Source organism: Diuraphis noxia, unplaced genomic scaffold (genome assembly GCF_037042655.1).
Source record: "Diuraphis noxia isolate RWA-SAM2 unplaced genomic scaffold, SU_Dnox_SAM2 contig0003, whole genome shotgun sequence".
Lineage (NCBI taxonomy): Eukaryota > Metazoa > Arthropoda > Insecta > Hemiptera > Aphididae > Diuraphis > Diuraphis noxia.
Genome location: NW_028301713.1, coordinates 70075556 through 70100250, shown reverse-complemented (window position 1 = coordinate 70100250; position 24695 = coordinate 70075556). Strand labels below are relative to the sequence as shown.

At 32.2% G+C, this 24695-nt stretch overlaps 2 protein-coding genes across 2 annotated transcripts; both read left to right on the top strand.

The window, feature by feature from the left end:
• Positions 1 to 2336: 2336 nt before the first annotated feature.
• On the top strand, positions 2337 to 10873 carry LOC107164589 (trypsin-1-like). Its single transcript, XM_015512456.2, has 7 exons — positions 2337 to 2775; positions 3307 to 3433; positions 4428 to 4590; positions 7609 to 7817; positions 8574 to 8770; positions 9782 to 9842; positions 10447 to 10873. Exons 1-7 carry the CDS (start codon positions 2665 to 2667, stop codon positions 10566 to 10568), a joined length of 990 nt encoding a protein of 329 aa, XP_015367942.2. The 5' UTR covers positions 2337 to 2664; the 3' UTR covers positions 10569 to 10873.
• Positions 10874 to 11369: 496 nt separating this feature from the next.
• On the top strand, positions 11370 to 24639 carry LOC149057716 (trypsin-1-like). The gene is made up of 6 exons (XM_089223757.1): positions 11370 to 11583; positions 11762 to 11864; positions 15204 to 15366; positions 18568 to 18773; positions 20014 to 20274; positions 23119 to 24639. Exons 1-6 carry the CDS (start codon positions 11515 to 11517, stop codon positions 23238 to 23240), a joined length of 924 nt encoding a protein of 307 aa, XP_089079883.1. The 5' UTR covers positions 11370 to 11514; the 3' UTR covers positions 23241 to 24639.
• The last annotated feature ends 56 nt before the right edge of the window (positions 24640 to 24695 follow it).

The window sequence follows — 24695 nt, the reverse complement described above, 5'->3', positions numbered from 1 at the left end:
GCAAACACGAGTTATTAGTTTTACATTTGTCGAGTGCATGCGTAAAACTATTTCGGAAACTGCACGATAAGAGTCGAACTTTTGATGTATAATATATTTTTATTTTATTTTATTATGCTATACGCGTGTTGGTAAGTACAACGAGCGAAAGTTTATTATTATTTATATTATTATTACTATATTATGACGGAATCTTATTGCCTTTGAAAATTTAATTTCGGTTAAAATCTCGCACTGGTTAATAATGTTTTACCATATAAGTAAGAAGTATAATTTTTGTGATTAATTTTTAACGACTTCTTGACGAAACCAAGACAAAATAAGTATACCTATCTATCTATATACTATAGGTATATTATATAAGCAAATCGTAGCAGGTGAAGCCACACACCACGATGACTTACAATACTAATATACAAAAGTGTTTTAATGCATTAATTAAAAGAAAAAATCCATCGCGTAATTTATAATTTACAATGTACCTACATTGTTATAATATTATTCTAACTATTAATGCCAAAACGAAAAATTTGTTAAAATTAACCGGCTTATTAACGTAATATAAGGTAGGTGCAGGTGTGCATTATTTATTATAAAGCGTCATTTAAAACCCAAACAAAACACATAAATCTAAAAAATACAAAAAAATCCAACATAAAAATCATTAATCACTAAAACTAAACCTTCTCGGAAAATGTCCATAGATTTTTGTGAAAAGTATACAAGATGTCTTTTAGTCTTTTCCATAATAAATTACTAAAATTAGTGTCGGGAAAAAATGTTTCCTAAATTAAACTTCTGGGTATAAATTGTATAGAAATTTACTATTGGACGTAGATGTACTATATACCTACGTATATAGATTAATTTCTTTTTTAAATTCCGTGATTTTAAGTTCCGGGTAATAAAAAGATATTTTAACTTTTACATTTAATCGGAGAAACTAATTAAACAATAATCACCCAGCGACTCATAACAATAGTTGAATAATTTTACTAAACAAAATAATATTATAGGTTATGCTACTTATATACAGTTCAATGATACATAAAAAGTTTTTATTTCACTTGAAAAATTGCATTCATATTTAACAATAATTAGTCACCCATGTAACTGATACATATTTTTATTTCATAAAATATCTGTTAAACCTAAAAGGTAAATAACATGTAACACTGGTATATAAGATGTAGTTCGATAAATGAGACAATCCTGTCCCTCAGGATAAAAGTATTGCTAGACTTTTATGACAGTAATTATGTTGACCAATTTATTTAAAACAACGGTAAATGTGACATAAAAATATACATAAATGAGAGTACATAAACTTAGAGTGGAACTTTTCATAGTAACTTTTTGCAGGTTCATTTACTGATCATAATTTTAGATCACTGTGGCACACAGCGTTTGTCGTGTAACACACTGGGCAGAATGCGATTAGATCTTATTAAGGTTATGGTCTAAAAGATTTGTGCAGGACGGATATTTGCTAGCTTGTCCTCATAACAGTCATAACTGTAAATATTGTAAACAATCGCGTTTTTATTTTTGAGAATAAGTTTGTGATTGATTGAGACGAGAATTCAGTAGCTAATGTGTGTTTTATTACTGTGCATAGTGGTTTGACCAGGTAAATTGATTATCAAGACGTCTAGTATAAAACTTAGATATTTTGTAGACGATTGCAATATAATCGTATTTTTATTTAGATTGAACGGAGAAAATTTATTTGTTTGAAAAGAAAAATGTACCTAAGTAGAAGTTTAATTAATGATTTTATTTTTCTGACGTTTTGCCTGAGACTCAATTTTAATTAAAAATAATTAGATATAGTTTGTGTAAATACGAGAATTTGAGTTTGAAGCAAGTATTTTGTGTACAAACCAACAGTGGATAGTTCGGAGGAGTTGTAAAATTTCGAATTAGACTTGTCGTCAAAAAAATGTTACCCTCCCTCCACAACCCCCCCCCCCAAGCCACTGGGTTGTCGAACAAAAAACGAAAAAGGTCTGATTGAAACAAAATATTTATTTATCGGTCCCATCACATTCCGTTTTGACGAGATTTTTCTAGGATATTATTATATTATAATATATGTAACTGGATAGGCTCGGGCCGTCAGTGGCGGGGCGCCTTCAAGGTCGTCGCGTCCGCAAGAAAGTGAGAGTAGGTATACACGAGTCGTATGCATTGTATTATTATATCGTCGTGTAGGTACATATATAATATACTATACGTAAATGGTATATACCATCACGCTTACAATACCAACAATATTACGCAGCTACCGGTACGTCGCGCGTGCACGTCCGCTTTTACTCGCGTCCGGTCCACTGGCGGGTGCACTTTCTTTCCGCCGCCGCCGCCACCGCCGCCGTCTCAGTGGAAGCGGCACGCACCGATAACTCGGTTTAGTGTGCACACGGTCGCGAAGTCGTATAGGAGGTAACCACTTACCACGGTGTGTAATACGCGCGTCGCGTCTGGAACATCGTCACGTTGCCCGGACGGCCGCTCGTCGCACTCGCCAACGTGTACGCGCTCGATCGCCAACGGGACGCTCGCTCCGTCGATCGATCGCTCGCTAGCTGGTACGGACGGACGGACGGACGCTCGCGCAGACCGCGGCCACCGGGCGTTTATGGTGCTCGGCCGCCGTCGACGATGCGGTCGCACCAACTGCAGCAGATGGTGGTGCACGTGTGCATGCTGACGGCCGCCGTCGCCTCGACCATCGGCCACGGATCGGCCACCACCCCGACGTCCGCGTCCACGGTAAGCTTCTGCCGGGCGCAGTGACGCCGCGCGGCACAAACCGTCCGCAGCGTGGCCGCGAACGAGCCTCGCCGACACAGAGCCCAACAAAAATATTAAAAATTATTATTATGACAATCGCGCGTCTGCACTCTCGGCGCCTTCGTTTTCGTTCTCTTTTATATTATGACCGGTTCGAGAGGCCGGTCGGCGCGTTACATTTCTGTGGTAAAAGTAGCTCTGCCGCCACCGAGAAAGGACTAAAAAAAAGAAATAATAACGTCGCGTGTGGCATGAAAACGAAAACGACGAAAATCGAACGTTTTGACGAGACGTGCGCTTAAAATGACGAACGGTTACTGATGTTTATCGTCGTGCGATGTCGCGTGACCCACCCAACCAACTAACCTACCCATACATAAATGCATATTTAGGCGTTATCGGGAAGCTCTTGAAATCTAATCTTAACGACTCGTTATAGGTGTTCGTGGCTTACCCTACACGGCGCGTACATTATGCGTGTTGATAATTTCCATCACTTTCTTTTCGCAGGAAAACGACGACGACAGCACGTCCAGGCCCGACAGGCAGGACGACAAGCGAATATTCTTCGACGACATATTCGGTTCGGTCAGCTACGAGCCCGAAGAGAAGTTACCGGTGTCCAACTGCTCTTGCAGTGAGTGATGCATAATATAATAAATTACATAATATTGTTTGTTATACGCCTGATGCGGATCACAATATTATTACTGTAACCAAACACGATATTATACATCACATCATTAACACAATCATATTATCATTGTGTCGAAACGCTATTGAGGACGCTGTTCGACCTGATTACCGATTTTCGGAAACACCATCCATACCGGTTACAGAGGCTCCCCTGCCCTACACGGTTTTCGGGTCAGAATGAAAATACATAATAATATTATATTATTATACTTTTACCGTCGCGACGAAAATATACGCTTTTGATGTCTATTATCATCCGTGTTTTTAAATCGTAAAACGGAAAGCGTTGTTCGAAACGCTTCCTGACAAGAAGGTTGACCGTTTCTTTCACGCATATACAACACAATGCGTATATAAAATCAGTTTTATTCAATCGACACCGCCGCTTTCGATGTATTATAATATATCGTTTCATAACATCACACGTCAATATAATATCTCCCACGTCGAGTTTATGAATTTAAACCATTATATAAACGCATATACATTTTATCGGATGGACATTTCAGTTGGTATTCATAGCCTTTTTTTCAATCGTTTGTATATGACGTTTCGACGGTTTGAATAATATAATACGGTTGTTAAAGTCACCATTACTCGATTTTGAGTAAGTTTTTCTTTGGATTCTGCACAATTATTATTGTTGTTACATTTAACATTATATGTTCCGGATCAGTATGTATATATATATATATTTAAACATAGACTTCAATGGTAAAACATTGATCATCGTCAAATGAAATCCACTATAGACACAAGTTTTTTGGATTATGTAACCCCGACTAGTACCGATGACGCATATCAATATTGCAATAGTTGGTTAAAATGCGCTGTGGCGAAAAATTATTTATCACCCTTGATACATATAACTCCCGTGGAAATCTATGATATTGTTTCAAATCATTTAACATTTTAATCATTTGTTTTATCTATAGATTGTGGAGTGCCCAACCAAGAAATCCGCATAGTGGGTGGCCGTCCCACTGGGGTGCATAGATACCCATGGGTAGCAAAACTCATGTACGAAAGCCACTTCCACTGCGGCGGATCACTCATCAACAGCGATTACGTGCTGACGGCAGCTCATTGCGTACGGAAGTAAGTGCATGCTAATTGTTCAATATTCGTGTCTTTAGAAAGGTTTGAGTGTATTATAACTGTTCTATGAATTTTTCTGATCAGCTGATTTGATCGAAATCTGAAGACATTTGAATGTATTTTCTTTTATGATTATAAGTTATATAAAACTCAGTACTCACTACCCAGTATAGGTAAAATTTAGTTAAATTGAATGCTTATTTTTTTTTTTTTTTTTACTGCACTATACCTACCAATTAAAATATATGAAATCACGACAGTAATTTCACCGATTGCTTACATTTTTTTTTACAAATCTTTGTTTCCATTATAACTATAATGAATTAAACAATAATTAATTAATGATAAAATATAAAAATATAAATTTCCGTTTAGTATTTGTGTATGTTAGACTCGCGAAACCAGGTATAATATTTTAAGATGGAAGGAGTTACTATAAAATATTAAAATGACAGTGGTGTAAATGTAAAACACGGAAATCAATAAGACAGTACCCATCCGTTAAAATAATCTCATAATTCAGGCTGAAAAATGGTTTACGAAGTAGATATGTTGATTCACCAATACGTTGTTCTAATAAAAACAAAAATTAATTATGAATTTTACGTCCCCGGATGTTTTAAGTACCTATCATCATAGTATAGAATAAATAGTCGCGTGTGTACCTACATACTATAGTAGTATTATACCAACGATAGAGAGAGACCTGTTGCCGTTTTTATGTACGCGTAACTAGTGGATCTATATAGAAAGTTTTAAAACCCTCAATTCATAGTACAACGGTGACCGATAGTCTATAATATTAAACCATGATATTATCATAATACTAAATAGGTAGCCACTGGGTGTAGTACGTACACGCTGTGCGATTAAAAATTAATTTTTAATTGCAAAGCGATCGATTATCGATATATTATACCGTCCTCGAATGCCTCATCGTCGTTATAATAACATAGAAATATGCGGTACAGACCACGAATTTTGGATTTCCTAACTTTCTACACACTCATTTTATTATACATTGCCGTTTCAGAAGCTGTCGATTACTATTTATGTATAATATGTCAGCGTACGCGTTTTGTTAATACATAATCATGAATCCATACTACATGCTATACGCGTGACACCGATCCATTATTATTATTATTATTACAACTATTATTATTATCATCATTATTATTGTTCGTCTCTGATTTCGGAACTACCGTTATTGTAATAATAATATGGGCACCCATATTGTAATTTTGGACCGTAAAAACGAATCCACCACACTGTGAAAATCACTAGAAAAACCGCAAACACTTGAGGTCAGATATATATAAGTATACACAGCAGTATATTGAGTGATTCATTTCATGTGAGAGTCGTTAACAATATTCTTATCGATTTTTGTTGTTCATAAATAAAGTACACAGACTAAATAATGATATAGAACTTTTTTTTTTCGATTGTGACGTTTTGAAGATTTTAGAAATTGTAAATTTTCAACGTCTGCTTTGTTCTTAATTTTAAAGTCTGAAACAAAATGAAATTCAATTCACTTAAACTTGAGTAGTATTTTTAATACTCATCCGAAATTCTTACGTTAAAATATGTCTGAGCCTCTGAGGAAATTATTTTGTTTCAGAATTTTAGATTGTAAAGACTTATAAATTGCACAATATTGTGTAGTGGTAATAATACTCAATATTGTTGTACATTCCTATACTCCAATGACTGTGTGTAATGCGCATAATAATATCAGAAACACATCACTCCATAATATGTGGGTAGATATAATATACCTAACCGCGGTATGTGTACCGTCCGATTACGGTACCTATATATACCATATGTATAATATTATTATAATATCTAACGCGTAGAACCATAGCATTTCCATCGTCGATTTTATTCGCACCGTCATTATATTATATACGTTTATATTATATTATATTTCGATTCCCCGCCACCGCCTTACCGAGAGATTTCGTCCTAAAATATTTTTGCTTTAACAACGTGGAGTGAACAACGAGGTTATAATATTACATACATCCGATAGATATGATAGCCACGCGATACCTATAAGCGCGCACAATAACTTTCCATTGCGAGATTATTCATAAAAAACAATTTCGAATACACGAAACGCACACATTTTCATTTCACGGCAAACACACCATCACATGAAACGCGGACATCGTTTACATACTGGTGAGTGTGAGTGTGAGTTTGTGTTTGTCAATTAAAATTAAAAAACGTACCTACGATTGCGATCGGAATGTTTTCTACGTTAAATTATTTTAGTAACAAAGTGTTACAGTATTATATTATAACATAATAACGCATAATAATAATAATATTTTATCGTATATTATAGCATAGATCGCGAATACAATAGGAAATTAAAATTTATAGTGACATACCAATATTGAATATTGTAATATTTTACGTTTGATGTGCTTTTAACCATTTAAAAATCGCGCTCTGTTAAATATTTACGTTTTTACTCTTACTCGTCCTCGTTATGAAGCATAATATATATATGTATAAAAGTAATACATAAAATATAATGTATATATGTAGGCAGCGTGATTTCGAGTTTGAGCCAGTTATTGTTAATCGAGGACTTGGAGAAAGTTAAACACATATGCATATATATACTTGTTTTCGTATTATAACGATAAACGGGCGATATCGTCTGATTAAGATCCATGCGCATTTAAAGAAAAAGAAAAAATAGGTACTTCTATTTTCCTCGGTTATTGGACTGCAGTTTATTTGAAATATAATATAATGGAGGTACCTATATAGTTACACACACATTAACGCCATTATAACCGAAGCATAATTTTAATATTATATTATATTAGAATAATATTGTTATTCATAGTGATTCAGCGTTAAATTTTTTCCCGTCAAGTTACGCATAAATATAATGTAATTATCATCGTATGTTAACGATCTTTTACGACCACTGCAGTATGATATCATTAATATCTTCTATATAATGTATAATGCAACGAACGGTATTTATAGGTTGAAAAAGTCTCGTATACGTGTGATATTCGGCGATCACGACCAGAGCACGACGGCCGACGGCGAGACGATTACCAGAATGGTGTCTTCGATCGTGCGACATCGGAACTTTGACGTGAACTCGTACAACCACGACGTGGCTCTGTTGCGGCTGCGGAAGGCAGTGCCGTTTACAAAATCAGTGAGACCGATATGTTTGCCGGTACCTAGTAAGTACATATTATTATAATTATTATAATCAGGCCCCGAAATCATAATTTTGGCCTGGTACAGTGGCCCATCTGAAATAACAATTCATTTTGGAACATTTTTCTAATACATATTCAAGTAATTTTTTGCATGAAAGCCCGGGCCCCATACCATGGGTTCTCCTGGACACCCCCCCCCCCTACTCCCATTGTGGGGGCCCTGAATTAAATATAATATAACCAAGTGGACTGTAGAAAATACGGACGGCATGTATGACGACGAACTTTGAAAGTCCCACACTCCTTGCTCGGTATAGTCGCCTTCTGCCGCGTCATTATCCGACCCGAACGTCGAAATCCAATTGTGGACGTTTTTAATGATCCCATGGATTTCAGTTGATATACTGGTTTTCATTACTTAAAAACTACACAGTTTTGAACTTAAAAGTTTGAATATCAATAACGTCCGAGAATAATTAAAAAAATATTCAAACCCAAAAATCAATTGAAAAACCACTATCTGCCTCTATCCTGCAGCCAACTGGTCCACGTATCTATACGATTTTTAAAACGATTCAGTTATAACACTAGATTTTTAGATTAGGTCCTATAGTCTTAATGACGTGCTTATTAATATAAAGGCATAGCTGTTTTTCACGAAAACGATACCTAAATTCTATATAGAAGAGACGCGAAAAACCGCTAAAAAATTACTCTTCCAAACACCTTATATCGCAAACAATTATTATATTTTAATCGTCGTCGTTTTATGTGTAGCCCGCGAACCGTCCGGAAAAGTGGGAACCGTGGTGGGTTGGGGCCGTGTGTCGGAAGGCGGAAATCTGGCGGACGTCGTGCAAGAAGTTCAAGTACCTATCCTGACATTGGCGCAGTGCAGGGCTTCAAAATACCGACCACAGAGGATCACCAACAACATGATTTGCGCTGGAAAGGGACTCGAAGACTCTTGTCAGGTTTGTTATTTTAGTTTGTGCAATATTAAGCGTAATAATCGCGTTCTTGCCTCCGATTCGTTACTATTTTACTAATATTCAATTCATGTCACACACCTCTGCGAATTATTGTCGTGTATAAAATTGAAACTTGGCTATATTAATATTATATTGCAGTGGTTTTCAAACTCTTATCAAACACGCACACTTTGCCCTTTTATTTTTTATTTTTTTTACACCAAATTAGATGAACAAAATTATTTTTAATTAAAATAATATTATTTCATTGGAAATGTGTGCTCGATGGGAAATGTGATATAAGTATAACTATTAAACGCATTATATTAATATTATTAATTCGCATATTACAATTTAATACGATCGGTCATTCATGAAAAACAGTTTTCAGAAGTTTGAAAACCACTGATATATTGTATGGAATTTTTAAAATCATTATAATATGTTACTATAATATTGATTTATTATATTATTCCGGTTTGATGATATAAACCCGTGGTTCTGAGAATGAAACGTCCACTTCCAGTGAACCATGATTCATATAAAATTATACACGACGAGTGAGGTTATAATAATCACTACCTTTACAATAATTTATAGTACATTGTATTATCATCAAAATTTCCTGTCACAATATAATATATATATTTCTGGAACAGAAACACGCTGACATTTTAGAAATAGTGACACAGAAACTTTCTAATCAACAAACTACGTTTGTACTTTTGTAGTAGGTACTTTATACGTTTAATAATTATTGTGTAAAATGTATATTCTAGTTTATTACTCTACATATACTTATATATCGTTATCATTGTCTAATATTATTAATTAGGTACTCCTAAGGCGGAAGTCTGAATGTGTTTGAAATTGAAACTCCTTAGTCTTTTAAGGATAAGAAAACAATTTAAACATTTTTTATACCTACTCTACTCACAACGCCCACCATCCTATATATATATATATATATCATTATATAAGCACATTTAATAATGTTGATTCTTGTCGTTGCAGGGTGACAGTGGAGGTCCTTTGTTGATAAACAGCGAAGTCGATGACAAGTTGGAAATAGTTGGTGAGTGTAACATAATATACGTAGAGTAGATAACCGTAAACGTAATGATGTAGAAGATTATTTTTTAACAGTAAAAACTCGTCTACCTTCGAAAAGTATTAACGTTTTTAAAACATGTTTTCATATAATTTGAAGTCATTAAAAAAATGCATATATTTTTTGTACCCATTAATTTTATTATCGTTATAATTGTTTTAATTACCTGTTTGATCATAAAATCATACATTTTTAAGTTCTGTACCAAAGCAGACTATTTTTCTGAAAAATTTGGTGTAAGTTAAATGGTAGGAGTTTAATGGTTAAAGGAGTAGGTTCCTAGTTAAATTTTTAAGTGATAAAAATTAAACTTATTTAGTTAAGGTACCTACCTACTAAAATTGTACATAATAAAAATGTTGAAAAAATTTGTTGTTTCGTGACTAAAGTGTGTAAAAATGTATTTCCAAAAACTTTGCAGTTTTTTCGGAATGACGAGCGTTCACTGTTAAAAGATTCACTCTCTATATATACCTACTGAAAAATTGAATTCGGTCAAATGATTGGTTAGGTACCTGTATATATTTTGTGTTTTTGTCGCAATTTTTCATATAACTTCGTATTCCAGGCATAGTGTCTTGGGGCGTCGGCTGTGGTAGACCCGGTTACCCGGGTGTGTATACCAGAGTCACCAAATACCTGGATTGGATTCAAAAGAATATGCGGGACACCTGCGCTTGCGTCAGATAGCGATCGGACTTCCAGTGCAATAATAATTAAGACATGTTAAAAACAAAACATAATATATAAGTAGATACGAATATTAAATGCATTGTACATAATATTATATTATTATTACTTATCTAAGTCCTTAAATTATATTATTTATTTGATCTTGTATTTTTTTTTTTTTTTTTACATTATATCTCGTTACTAAAAGCATAATTTATTATATACCTCATGTACGCTTTATTGTTTGGAAGAAAACAAAAGCTCGAGTGAAACGTTATGTAAAACTATATAATACAATATTATATCTACACAATGTCATCGTGCGAGCCGTCTATTATTTTATTTCCGCTAATGGTAGTGCCTACATAATATAACCGTCTGCTGACAAAAAAACGTCACCGCCGCCGCCGTCTCACTTTCAAGTTTCGGCGGCGGCGGCGGCGGTACAATAGTAAAACCTTATGACGAACAATGCACAATCGATATTGTATTTCGGTAGGTGTACAGCTCTGCGATATCACAGCGTGTTCACCATAGACGTGTACATTGCCTACGCGTTGCTCTTTTCTATCGTTCGTATATTTTTTTCTTCTTTCACCGTCGTCTCGCGTATACAATACAATGTGTATGACAGGTACTTCCGTCAGACGCATTTTTGACATTCCGCATAAAACGCGCACAACGTGTCTATTAGCCTTGCGGACGGCATTGCGCAATCCGAACACGTTTTAATAATACACTCGCACGCACGCACGCATATATATATATATATAATATATTTACTGGACCTGACGGTCGGTCTTGAATTGCAGTGTAGAAAAGTGGATTCCCGTTTGTTATGTCCAAGATGTGTGTTCGCGTGTGTCTGTGTCTGTGTGTTTGTGCGTATGTATGTGTATACATTTTTTAACGATGTCCGATACCGTTAAACGTATAACACTTGTGGCCGCTTCGGGTCACAGTCATGACACCGAGTCGCCAAGGTTCGTTTCTCGCGGCCGTCCTGCTCGTGATAGCATGTGCAACGCAACAGGCAAGTATCTATAGAATACAATTTTATAATAAGATAATATACCGTATATAATGCTTTGTGCGCCTCTCGATTTCTGAATGGCACGTAAAATAACACGATGATATACATGTATATATATATTTATCGAAAAGCGATATGATAATATTCGGCTAATGTCTCGTGGCGATTTCTGCCGCAGGGTCACGGCGTGAGAAACGTATTCACAGACTTCGGATTTCGCAAACCTACGCCTCAAATCACCGTGAATTCGATCACTAAAAATGCCGAAGATTGCGACTGCAGTGAGTATACACATGAACCGATCATAGTCTAGATACCCAATAGTCGTCGTTGTTGAATTTAATCCACATCCCTGTCCGTTGAAAATCTCAAATCCGCCTTCCGTTTAGATTACCGCGAGACTTCGATTTCAATAGAAAAACGATTCGCCTCGAGGATATAATTACCGATATGGAACTCTGAAGAATTGACGTATTTTGTATTTTCGACCACCCGAAATCTGCTGGTAGTGCTGGTACACTCCAGACGTCAACAGAAAATTAAAACTAATAAAGTCGCAACTAATTACATTTGATATTCCATTTATACTCCAACACACTTTATTATACAACCCTGAGATAGGAGTTAAAATGTTAAGTACACTTATTCAGAGATTATATATTTTTTAATTAGTACCTTCTTAGTTGAGTTTAATATTTGAGAACAAAAATATATAATAATACAACTTTGTGAAATACAAGAAGAACATCGCTCAAAGTTCTAATTGGAAATTAAATATTCCGTTTCATATTATGTCGTTAAAACTAATAATTAATAGGTTTAAACTTTTTCATTCGCAGTAAAATCTTGCATGTTCTAGCAAAACGTTAGTTATAAGTTATAAACTTATATAATCAATACAATGATTAAAAAGTTAGGTACTACGCCTTATATCAAATAAGTCCATATTAATAATAAATTATTAGTTAAATATTAGTTCGTACATCTGTAAACAACAACTGTTGACTATGTGATTTTCATAAAATATTTTATTAATTTATTGTTATTATGGTTATTATTAAAAACGTCAAAGAACTTATAGAACGCAACGTCGTTTACTTTAAATTACGATAATATTACGCGATTTCGATTTCATTGACTGATAAACCTATCTAAAAATTAAAAACCTTTAACACAATCTTTTTTTATATATATATATTAAAGAAATAACCCTCGGTAACTTGGCCATTAGGACAAGATACATTTTTTTTTTTTTTTTTTTTGAAAGGTGTAACATAATAAAAAAAGAAAAGGTTTAAAAAGATAACAATAAATGCCTAAATTGTATGAGTATAATAATAATAAGGTTCTGTTTTTTTTTTAAATGATTAAATAAGTTTGTCCCAGTCCTGTCTCCTGGAGAAACACGAATATGTCTAGTGATTGCAGAACAGGTCCGAGTATATCGTATAAATCACTGGATAGATTATTGCGAATTGCAATTTTTTGCATCGAGGTATGCAAGACATTCCGTGAGAATGTTTTAACACAATCTAATAATGAACATAATTATTTTTTTCTGCACAGATTTAATTCGTGAACCTTATATAATATATTTTACGCGTTTGATATTACTTGCGGTTCACCGATCATTGACTGAAAATCGAAAATTTTTTTTAGATTCGTATAAACATAATGTTTTCAAAGTAAAATAACCTATTTATTTTGTGTATACTCTTGACTCTTGAGTTTTGTCTTTACTATAGTCTTTTACGCTTTAGTCTGAATATTTCATTAAGATATCAATACCCAGATGACTTCACAATATTAGTATAAATATATAGGTACTAATTGTATAGGTACACTAATAAATACGCGATAACGAGAAAATAATTTTTAACACAAACATCATACAGAAATATGCGTATAATAGCTAAGTGATATTTGTACTTTAGTAGTGATGTAAATATCCGAAAGAAAACGTATTTATATGTTTAAAAATATCTGTTATAACATATTATAACATATTTGTTATGTTATAATGAAACTATACGATAATATGATTTTAGGATTTACAATTGGATAATGGATGTATTAACCAAATCGTTTTTTTACGCAACGTTGACGGTTATAATAATAGGTGTATTGTGAACTAGACAATACGTACTACTTGACAAAACAGTTGAAATCTGTTGAATTTGAAAATAATAAGCGATCAATAGGCAAAAGACATATATATATATATTATGTATAGTATAGGCACAAACGATTTTGAACGCAGTGTCAATGTTTTTATAATTTTCATCACGAAACCAAATTTTTAAGTACCTATTCACAATATTCCCCCACAAGAAATAAAAAAAAACACTAAGCAATAATATCAAGCTTAAAAATAGTATTCACCAGATGAAATTTTAAAACTTGTTGTAAAACATATTTTGAGAAGAGAGCTGATAATTATTAACGTACCTAAATTCTATTTTCAGCGTCACAACTGCCAGGGAGCTAATATGATTTTACATTTTACATTTTGAAGTACTCAAAATTGAACTCTGTGTATTTAAACTGTTTTAACTTTGATTCAATTATAGCCACTGACGGCACAATGTTTAATAATCGTATTTTCATGTGAACTTATAATTTAATTACTTTTGATGTGATGACTTATAGGATTATTCGTTATAAATAAGCGCGTTATACCTACGTATAATTAATAGTGATGACATTTCTAAATATGTTTTTATCATGATATTTCTCTGCACATCAGGTCGGGTAAAATATGATAAGCTATTAATTGTTAGTACAGCTGATATAATATATTATAAATGGTATTATCCTATAGTGGTATCACAATTAAGGTTTTTAAAATACGATTGAATAACTATACCTAGTCTATAATATTGTCAAAAATGGTTTTAAAACGTCAGAAGTAGATAGCTTTTAAATATATGTTCTATCCTCAAGACGTGTAAGTATTAAAGAACAAAAGTTTTTTTAAGTGTATAGCACACTTTTACGATATTATTATATTACCTATTCTACTACGTCCATTCGACACGCACCAAACTAACAAACTTGCGTATGTTCATCGTTGTAGGATAAATTACGTCCACTTGGATATTTTGAAGAGAGAATAAACTTAACAAGAAAACTAAGTTTGTTGTAATGTAATCACTCAACTTTCACGGTCTTTTATAAAAACGTGGAATTTCCTCTAAAAATTAAAACGTTCTCTCATGGTTTCCCGATGTCAAAGGTGGAAGCTGCATTACCTGCATTACGCCCAACATGAAATGTGAGGTCAACAATGAAGCAAATTATAGTCCATTATTATTTAAATATTGTATAGGAGTCAGAGAGGAATAGAAATCAATAATTGGACCCTTTAAAAACAACACATATTTTGTTTAAAAAAAAATTGAACTGTGTAGACTATAATGTAATAATAATATAAACTGTGTTTACTACATAGGTACTTTACATTTCATTAATATATGTTAGATGTTTACTACATCTGTATAGATCATCCTTAAAAAAAAACAATAACGAGCACAAACTACAAACAATGTACTACTCGTACAACATGTTAACTTTAAGATATTTAATACTTACACGTGTTTTGTGCGAAAAATCAAAAACAGGTTGCGGATCTCCGAACCTCGACACAAAGATCGTGGGCGGCGACCCGTCGGGCGTGCACGAATACCCCTGGATGGTCCGTCTGTCGTATTTCAATCAATTCTACTGCGGCGGTACACTGATCAACGATAGATACGTGCTGACGGCCGCTCATTGTGTCAAAGGGTATGCCTAAATTGCATATTTTATGTAACGACGATAGTGGTGATTGGTATACATATATAGGGTAGTTCGTAGAATTTAAGTACAGATACAGAAGTATTTTATGTTAAGGTTTACTAGACACGAATAATTTGTTTTTCATACGCTTTGTGTTATTTATACCTAGGTAGGTATTTTAAATGTTTGACTTTTTTAAACTTTCTTTTGAGTTATACGAGTCGAATGATACAATTTCGTAATCGAATAAAAAAGTTCAAAAATTAAAAAGGTTCATCGTCAGTGTTCGTATACCAATTTAAAAATATCGAATACATACATATACGTACTAAAAATAGTCACATTTTTGTTTTTGTTTTAAGCGTTCTTATAACTAAATAAGAATAATATTAAAAACATATAGCCACAGTTTTTTATATAAGTTATTGGATAATGGATTTCATATTTTGAAAAAATCATCGAAAATATTAGTATATTAAATATTATAACTTAATATTGTTAAATTGATACATAAATCGTTTTTTAGGCTAATTAAACTATACTAAGAATAGTTAAAGTTTACAGTTTTTATACATTAATTCTTCATTCGTGTGAAAGAAAATCTAATGTAAAAAAATAAAAACTTTTTAATTATATACTTAAAAGAAAGATATCATATATTTCAATCTTGATTTATGGTATGCATAACCTAATCTGAGGTTAAGCCAAATGTATACCTAACAAATGGCATAAAATGTAATATATATCAATCGAGTGGTTCGGGCCACCGATTACAATTTATAAGAAAATACCTGTAATATATTCAAATGTTGTTTAAAGATTTATATAGGTAAATAAATTGAAATTATTTCTAAATACATTTTTAAGCACCTATAGCTACTTACATTTATATTGGTGCATTTCATATAGTTTTAATTTTGTACTTACTATTTCAATTATTTGGAATCAATTAAGAATTCCGTGTTGTGCGTTCTTATGTACACTACACAGTACATTCCTCACTTCAAAAGCAAAGCTTATAAATTCTGAAAATCCGTTTTTGCCTTTCAGTTATTTAAATTTAAACAAGATACTATAAGCATACAAAACAGTAAATACTTAACACAGAGATTCATATTAAATTCGAATAAATAACTTAGATTTACATATTTGAATTCTCGTTATTTGTTTTGTAAAACAAAATGTTCAATTCTGAAATATTTAAATATATAACCATTTGATGTAGACAAATTCTTTGATATGATAAAACGGTTTCGCACTGTTTTAAAATAAATGGCAGGAAATGGGTATAAAATACCTACATATTTACAGTTTCCAGTTTCCAATATTTTTATATTCATATGGATTTATACGATTGAGTTAATTCCACGTGAGGTTTAATGAATCATGACGAGATATTAGTACCATTTAATTATTAAAAAGCTAAAATAAAATATATATAATAATATTATTATCTAGATTCTTTTTAAAGTCAGGACTCCCGAAGAAGGTAAAGAATAAAAACAGTAACCTCACGACCCCGCTTCCGTCTACATAATAAACACTAATTTTAGCTTTCATCTATCTTACCAATTACGAGATATATTATATCGTTAACCATTAACGAAACAAATAACTAGAATACGAGAACATTGATTTAGATGGCAAGATAAGTAACTTGATATAATTTTATAATCATTACTTTTATATTTGCATCTGTAGAGTCATATTATAGATATTTTCTTATATAAGCCTCGTGTAAGAATTGTTTTCTTTGATCAAATTTACTTATTGTATTTCCTATTTTATATACTTTTAAAAAAAAATAGTAATAATATTTAAAAAAAAGCGGGTAAGTGGGTATCACTCTGTTGTACATTGGTGGTGGGGTGGACCTCTGACTAGAGTAGGTTAAATTTGAATGCAATGATAGGTATCATTGTATACGAAATACGATTCTGAATGGAGACGGTTTATCTGTCTAGGATATATTATAGATTATTAAAAATTTTCAAATCTTAGATTTATAAATAAAATTTTTTATGAATTTCTAGCTTAAAATAATTTGCAAATTTTCGTGATTTTTACGTATGTTGTCAAAATTTGAATTTTAAGTGCTTATAAAAAAAATCGTGCCTATGTATTTTTAATATTTTTCAACTGCTATTGTTACAATGTGTTAGGAACCTTGTATTTAATTTTCAAATCTTAGATCTAAAAATAAAAACTTTTATGAATTTCTATCTAAGATAATTTAAAAATTGCCATAATTTTTACGTATTAAGTCAATACCTATTTGAACTTCAAATGCTAATAAAAAAAAATTGCGCCTGAGTATTTTTATAATTTTTTAGCTACAATAAGAACAACTCATAAGGAACCTTGTATTAAATTTTCAAGATTTTTTGGTCGTCCAACATTTTTTTACCGGCACTACAAAAAAATTCTCAAAAAAATTGAAAATTTCAGTGGTCTATAAATAACTCAAAAAAGTCAAACATTTGTGAAAATTGAACTGTATATATATAACACTTACATAAACATTTGGTGAAAATTCCAAGTATTTACAGTGATTAGTTTTTGAATTACAACCATATAAAAAAAATCGATTTGGTCGACAACTGGTTTTGCGTAAAAATTCCCGTTTTTCTGTCATTTTTTTTTTTGTTTTTCTCGATTTTTTTGAAAACTATTGGAAAATGTTTACTTTTGACCTACATTATGCACCAAGAATATTCACTTTTACATCGGAAACCACCCCCAAAGTTTGAAATCGAAGCATTATTTCGACTAGTTATGCTGTACACAAACACAAAAAAAAACACACACACATTGTAAAATCAATACATTCATCACTTCGTTCAGAATCTAAAAGTTTTTTTTTTTTTTTACACAATAATATATACAATCTGTACATTTATGCACAATTAGCATATTTGATAAGGGTTACATATAATACATGAGTACATGAGTAAGAAGCCACCCACTAATGGCACTTGACTGGAGGTTGTAAATCTAAAAGTAGCAGGGAAATAGGAATATTTAACAACTATTTTTTTCCGAATTCGTGTTTAACATAATGTATTTGAGTGTTTATCTTTAAAAATTAAAAATAATCACTTTGTATGCGAATATAAGCAATAAGTAGGTACAACAAAATTACTCCGTTCGTATACGATTTATGGGTAGGTACTTTAAAACGTAATTATTATAACTGCTAATTTTCAGATTCTTTTGGCCGCTGATCAAAGTCACCTTTGGTGAACACGATTATTGCAATGCCACCAGAAAACCGGAAACACGATTCGTCTTGAGGTCCATTCTAGGCCAGTTCAGTTACCTGAATTTCCAAAACGATTTAGCGCTATTGAGGCTCAACGACCGAGTGCCGATGTCCGCGACGATAAAGCCCGTTTGTTTGCCGACCGACCCAAGTACGTTATTATATTATATATTAAATACAATTATATACTAGGTAATTTATATTATATTTGCACACATACTTAATATACCCATTTGTTCAGCGTATGTATTGGTACAGTGAGCTTTTACAGATTTTTTTAACGGGAACCCATATTTTTAATTTCATATTTTTAAGTAGAACATTTTTCTAGAGAATATTCTTATTTGATATAAATTCCCATTAGGTCTAACCTGTATCACTATATTTACCCCTCCTACCTAAAAAAGGGGGTCTACTAGTATCCTTCTTGCAAAATGTCATCGATTAAAAAAAATTATGACACGAGATCTTCAGTTTAACATTTTGACGTCGAATTTGTGTCGATATAAATAAATCTATAGAAATTATATAGTCAATTGTTATTGATACAAACTGAATTTATTCAGACAAATAATATTAAAACCTTAGATACATGGATAGTAATAATAATTTGATAATATTTGTTGGTTTGTTGTCATCATTTGTAAACTGTAAGAAGTCAATATAAACTGAGTGAATGTTGTGAGTATAATAATATGCTAAATAATTTGCCTAATTACTATTTACAACCTTTTGAACCCGGAGCCCAAGATATTTTAATATTTAAATCCATTTTCACTTCCGGCAAGGGCCGTGAAAAATTTATCTTTATGCCACAACATCCAATTAGCCGATTTTATTACATTTAAATTTTAAATAAACAATTAACAACAATTATTGAGCAATAATATAATGTCGGCGGTACGCAGCGGAGTAGATACGATTTTTTTCTGAGGGGGGGGGGGGGGGGTTAAAATATATTTAATGACACAAAATGCAAGTTATTAGTTAAACTAAACGTCATTTTTATTTTGTTTCAAATTGGTATTAATTCCATCATCGAAAAATGCAAAAAAAAGATTACTTTAAAAATAATCAGTATCACAGAAGATAAAATACCAATATAAAAAGTTTTTTTTGGGTTGATGGGGAGGGGTGGAAACCCGTTACCCCTCCCCCCGTAACTACACCACTGGTGGTACGCATTCAATACATAATGCATTTTTTTAGGTCATAAATGCAATTTTTTTGTAAAGGGAATTTTTCGGTACCTATTTTCAAGGACATTTATATCCGAGCCCTAATGATAATGTATACGCATGTTTAAAATTATATTATATACGACGACACAACGTACAAAATATACATAATAATATCAGACGATGTTATATATATCATGAATGACGTTGCAGACGACACTTACAGTAAAGGTGTGGCGAAGGCGGCCGGTTGGGGTACGCTGTACGAGAACGGAAGTCCATCGTGTCAACTCAGACAGGTGGACGTGCCGATAATCGACAACGTAGAGTGCGCCAAGACCAACTACACTGGCGAACTGATCACGGAGAACATGATTTGCGCTGGGTACGAGGCGGGTGGCAAGGACTCTTGTCAGGGTGATAGCGGTGGACCGCTGATGAGGCTCATGGACAACAAACGGTTCGAGATCATCGGTACGCAATACAGTTGTTATCTTAATGTTCACAATCCATGAGTGTTCCCAGACATTGTTCTTAAATATTGACATCATCTACTCCGTGCACCTAAAATAAATATATGTTTCGAAACATTCCTCGACCCATCAAACATAAAATCGTGACCCACTTTTGGGTAGTGGCCCATAGTTTGGGAATCTCTGGTCTCATTATGCTGCGAGAAATATTGCGGGGGATATAGTTATTAGCAGGGTTCGGGACTTACAGCACTTAAAAACACAATAATAAGCGCTAAAATATGCACTTAAAAACCCTAGAATATGCACAAAAAAAATATGTATTTAATTATTTAATTAACACCTAATTATTAATTACAAATAGTGTCACTTGTCACATAAAAAAAACTTCTACCTATATATGATGTGAATCAGTCTTCACAAAAGGTTGGACACCCCTGCTATATAGTAAAGTACTAAACTATAGTAAATAGGTACATAAGATTGCATTACTATTTTCTTTTTTAGATTGAAATTTTAAATAATTTTCCAAAATATACAAAATATGCACATTCAAATTTTAGATTTGGTATCACGCATTGAGAAATGAATTTTATTTCGTACTCTGCCACATTTTATACAATAAATAAAAAAAGTATGCAAATGCTATAAGTCCCGAACCCTGGTTATTAGTGTTATTATTGAGACGAAAGTACGTAACGGAATTGGATTTATGAAGAAGTTGAATATTGCCCGGGAAGCAAGAAACAAAATGTTTATTGAATAAAACTAGTCTATAAGTTATATTGTGTTTATTTATATGTTATAAAAATATTGAATTTATTTCTCTAATTGATATTGAGATTTCGACAAATCAATTACAGGTATCAAAAAGATTAATCATTTATTTTAAACTGTTCATACATTTATTTAGTATGATATAAAAAGATAAATGCATGATTATAATTTAACATATAAATAGCATAACTTTTAAGGGGTCTGTCCCCCAGTTCGCTTCAACCAAAGATACAATTTCACATCACTGTGTCTTGAAATTTAATATTTGTGATCTAAAATATTAAAAAATAAATGTAGATGATTAAATACCCCAAAACTTTATCAAATAATACATTTTTAACTCTTAAGTTTAACTACCTAACTAACTATATATGTATATTGTATAGGTACCAACATATTATTGTAATGTTTGTATTGTACAGTAACAATAAAAAAATAATAATCTAATAAAATTATATTTTATCTTCTCTGAAAATTGAAGTGAAAAATGCCATTATCGTTAAAAAACCTTTCCATAAAATTCGATATAATATTATGTAACGTAATAAACAAGCCGTCGAGCTTTTATAATAATATTATACAAGCGTAAAAATCGGATTTCCACGGAGGCAGCTCTTGGGTTTTAAAAGCAATTTAGCCGTGATGTTAACGTTAATTTAAGTCATTACGCATCGTCGAGTACCAGAATTAATAATTCTGAACAGATATAATTATTATTTCATGCATTGTTACAATTAAGTGATGTCAGACGAACCGAACATGATATTATGAAATCAAAAATCGTTAAAAACGAGATATGGATGGGTAGGTAACCACTCTGCTATCAGGCAGGGATCCAAAAGCCTTGACCCCCCCCTCCCCGCGCAGTCTGGCGAATTGTAGAATGTCTGTTTTCGGCGGGCCGATAAAATACATTGCCTTGTCGATTGACTTAAATTTTGGGCGTAGCCCATTCGGCTCCCGTTTTTCAAAAAGGTCAATTCCCAAACGACTCCCGATGAAAAACATTTTTTTTTAGGTTATATCCTAAGTAAATTATAAAAATTATATTCTGTCAATTAAATGTTAAAAAAGTTTTAAAAATTGACTAAAATCGTAAAAAAAATGTATATTTAAAAATATAAAAAATATCTATAGGTAAATAGTTCAAACTATTTTAAAAATAATCCCACTAACCTAAAGAAAATGCTAATATAAACATTTTGTGAAAATGTCTGCAAGTATCTATCTACGATTGTCCGTTTTTCAATCACCCCAAAAATAAAAAACAAAATCCATTTAGTCAAAAACTGGGTAGGTTTCTTTCCTCCAAAGTACCCACCGGATAGATACAATTTTTTGTCAAGAAGACAGAAACCACCCTAATTGAAAGCACTTTTACTGCTTAAAAAGATGATAACAGACCCAAAAACAAATGTTCCAATTGATGTTAATATCCTAACTAACTAGTGCTAGAAATGATATGTAATAAAAAAATTGTCAAGTACTGCATTTCATTTTTAATAATAAGTAGATAGATGTTATGTTTGTAAAAAAAAAAAAATGTTTTAAATTCTATCATATAAATTGTATCTGTACCACCGCATATTATTATCTATATAGTATACACTGTAGATCAGTGGCGTAGCCAAGGTTATAAAATGAGGGGGGAGGATTCAGAATAAATTAAACTTAGTTTCTTACATGTTTAGTACATTCATAATAATATACCAAACACCCAAATACTTCTGCGGATTATACCTGAAACTAATACCAGCTATTTGCTATTTACCAAAATATTCATCCGAACGAATTTTCCCTACATACTGTCCAAAATATAGCAGGAACCAGAGATCAATGTCTGATACCTACTGTAAGTCTTACTTTTTCTTGAATTAAAATTAGTCCCACGCCATTTCTATTTACTTACCTATAATTATACCCACTCGGGTGTTTGTTAGTGAAGATTATGCAATGCATTTTCTACTAAAAACTATATTATAGAGTAATGTATAAAGGGCATGAAGACATGAAGAATATAATAATATTGTATGATAATAAATAATAATGATATCCATGTATCGTACAGGTATCGTGAGCTGGGGTCACGGATGCGCCCGTCCTGGATATCCCGGAGTGTACACCAGGGTTGCTAAATATTTACCTTGGATCAAAGAAAACTCCAAAGAAGGATGCTATTGTTCGCAATGACAAGATAAGTGAGAACACAATGCTAAGTATATTGCTGGAAATTTCAATGTATATAATATAATTTATTTATTATATCTTATTATAGTAGTATCAATGTATCTTGTTTGATGAGGACGCATAATTTATTGTTATTAATTTTAAGCTAAGTAGGTAGTTATCATATTATAATGTTATAATAATACCATTGATTATCATTACCACAGAATAAAATCTGTGTAGTTACTAGTATTTATAATCAATAATAGTACCTTTCTATCGTTAATTATTGCTATGGAATTATAAAATGCAATGAGTGCATTGTGGACATGGAAATCTAATTATTAAATTGAGAGCTTTGGCTTTAGTGTAGTAATGAACAGTTATAGTAACTTTAAAATAATCTATGTTAGTAATTTAAAAGTTAGAAATGCAATAATGACATAGGTACAGCCATCTAGTGTGTATTAAGCATAGGTGGCTCGGACTCCTTATGTATTGAATTGTATGGTGTATGTTTGCTTTTAAGAGGACGCCACACCCGCATATGTTGTCTCCGTCTTACAAACGTATAACATAGCAAAATCTGTTTAGCCCGGGACAACTTTACTCCCTTTGTATTTATAGTAGAATTACCAAAATTCCACAGCGTATAGGGGAGAATATTATCTGTGCAATAGCATCGTTATTTTTTTGATAACATAAGTACACTTTAAGTTATCAGTTTGAAAACATATGTTTTTTCATTTAATTATTAAAAATTATTGGTTAGTGCTATCAAAAAAATAACGATGCAGGTGCACAGATAATATTCTCCCCTAAACGTTGTGGAATTTTGGTAATTCTATTATAAATACAAAGGGAGTAAAGTTTTCCCGTGCTAAACATATTTTGCTATGTTATACGTTTGTAAGATGGAGACAACACATGCGAGTGTGGCGTCCTCTTAATGTACTAACCCATCAATATTGTAAATTTATGGGTTAGTCCATTACAGCACTGAAAGCCTCAACTAAAAATCACATTATTTAAACATGTATTTTGATATCTTCATGATACATCCCATAAAGTGTAAACAGTGTGTTAATATTAGTAGTAGTAAGACAATCAGTAACTCTATTTAAATTACTAAAAAATCTAAAAATCGTTTTTTATATTTTTTTGTAAATCATGATATATGGGAGGCCATTAGTAATAGTTTACCCCTTAAAACAAAACACTACATACATCATAAAATATGGTTACTGATTTTCTAATTAATTTTAGTGTCATTACAATGATGTACTTAAAATATTGCAGTAGCTCAGAAGGAACTATTTCAATTTTTTTAGGCCAGTTCTTATAATGTCTGGTTGTGTCTGTTAACTTTAAACGGACATTGTACGAACAGTCCTTAATATAATAAACATTTTTTTTTTTTTAATCTTATTAAATGTTTTTTTTTTCAAATAAAATAGTTAGAACAAATTTAGAAAGACA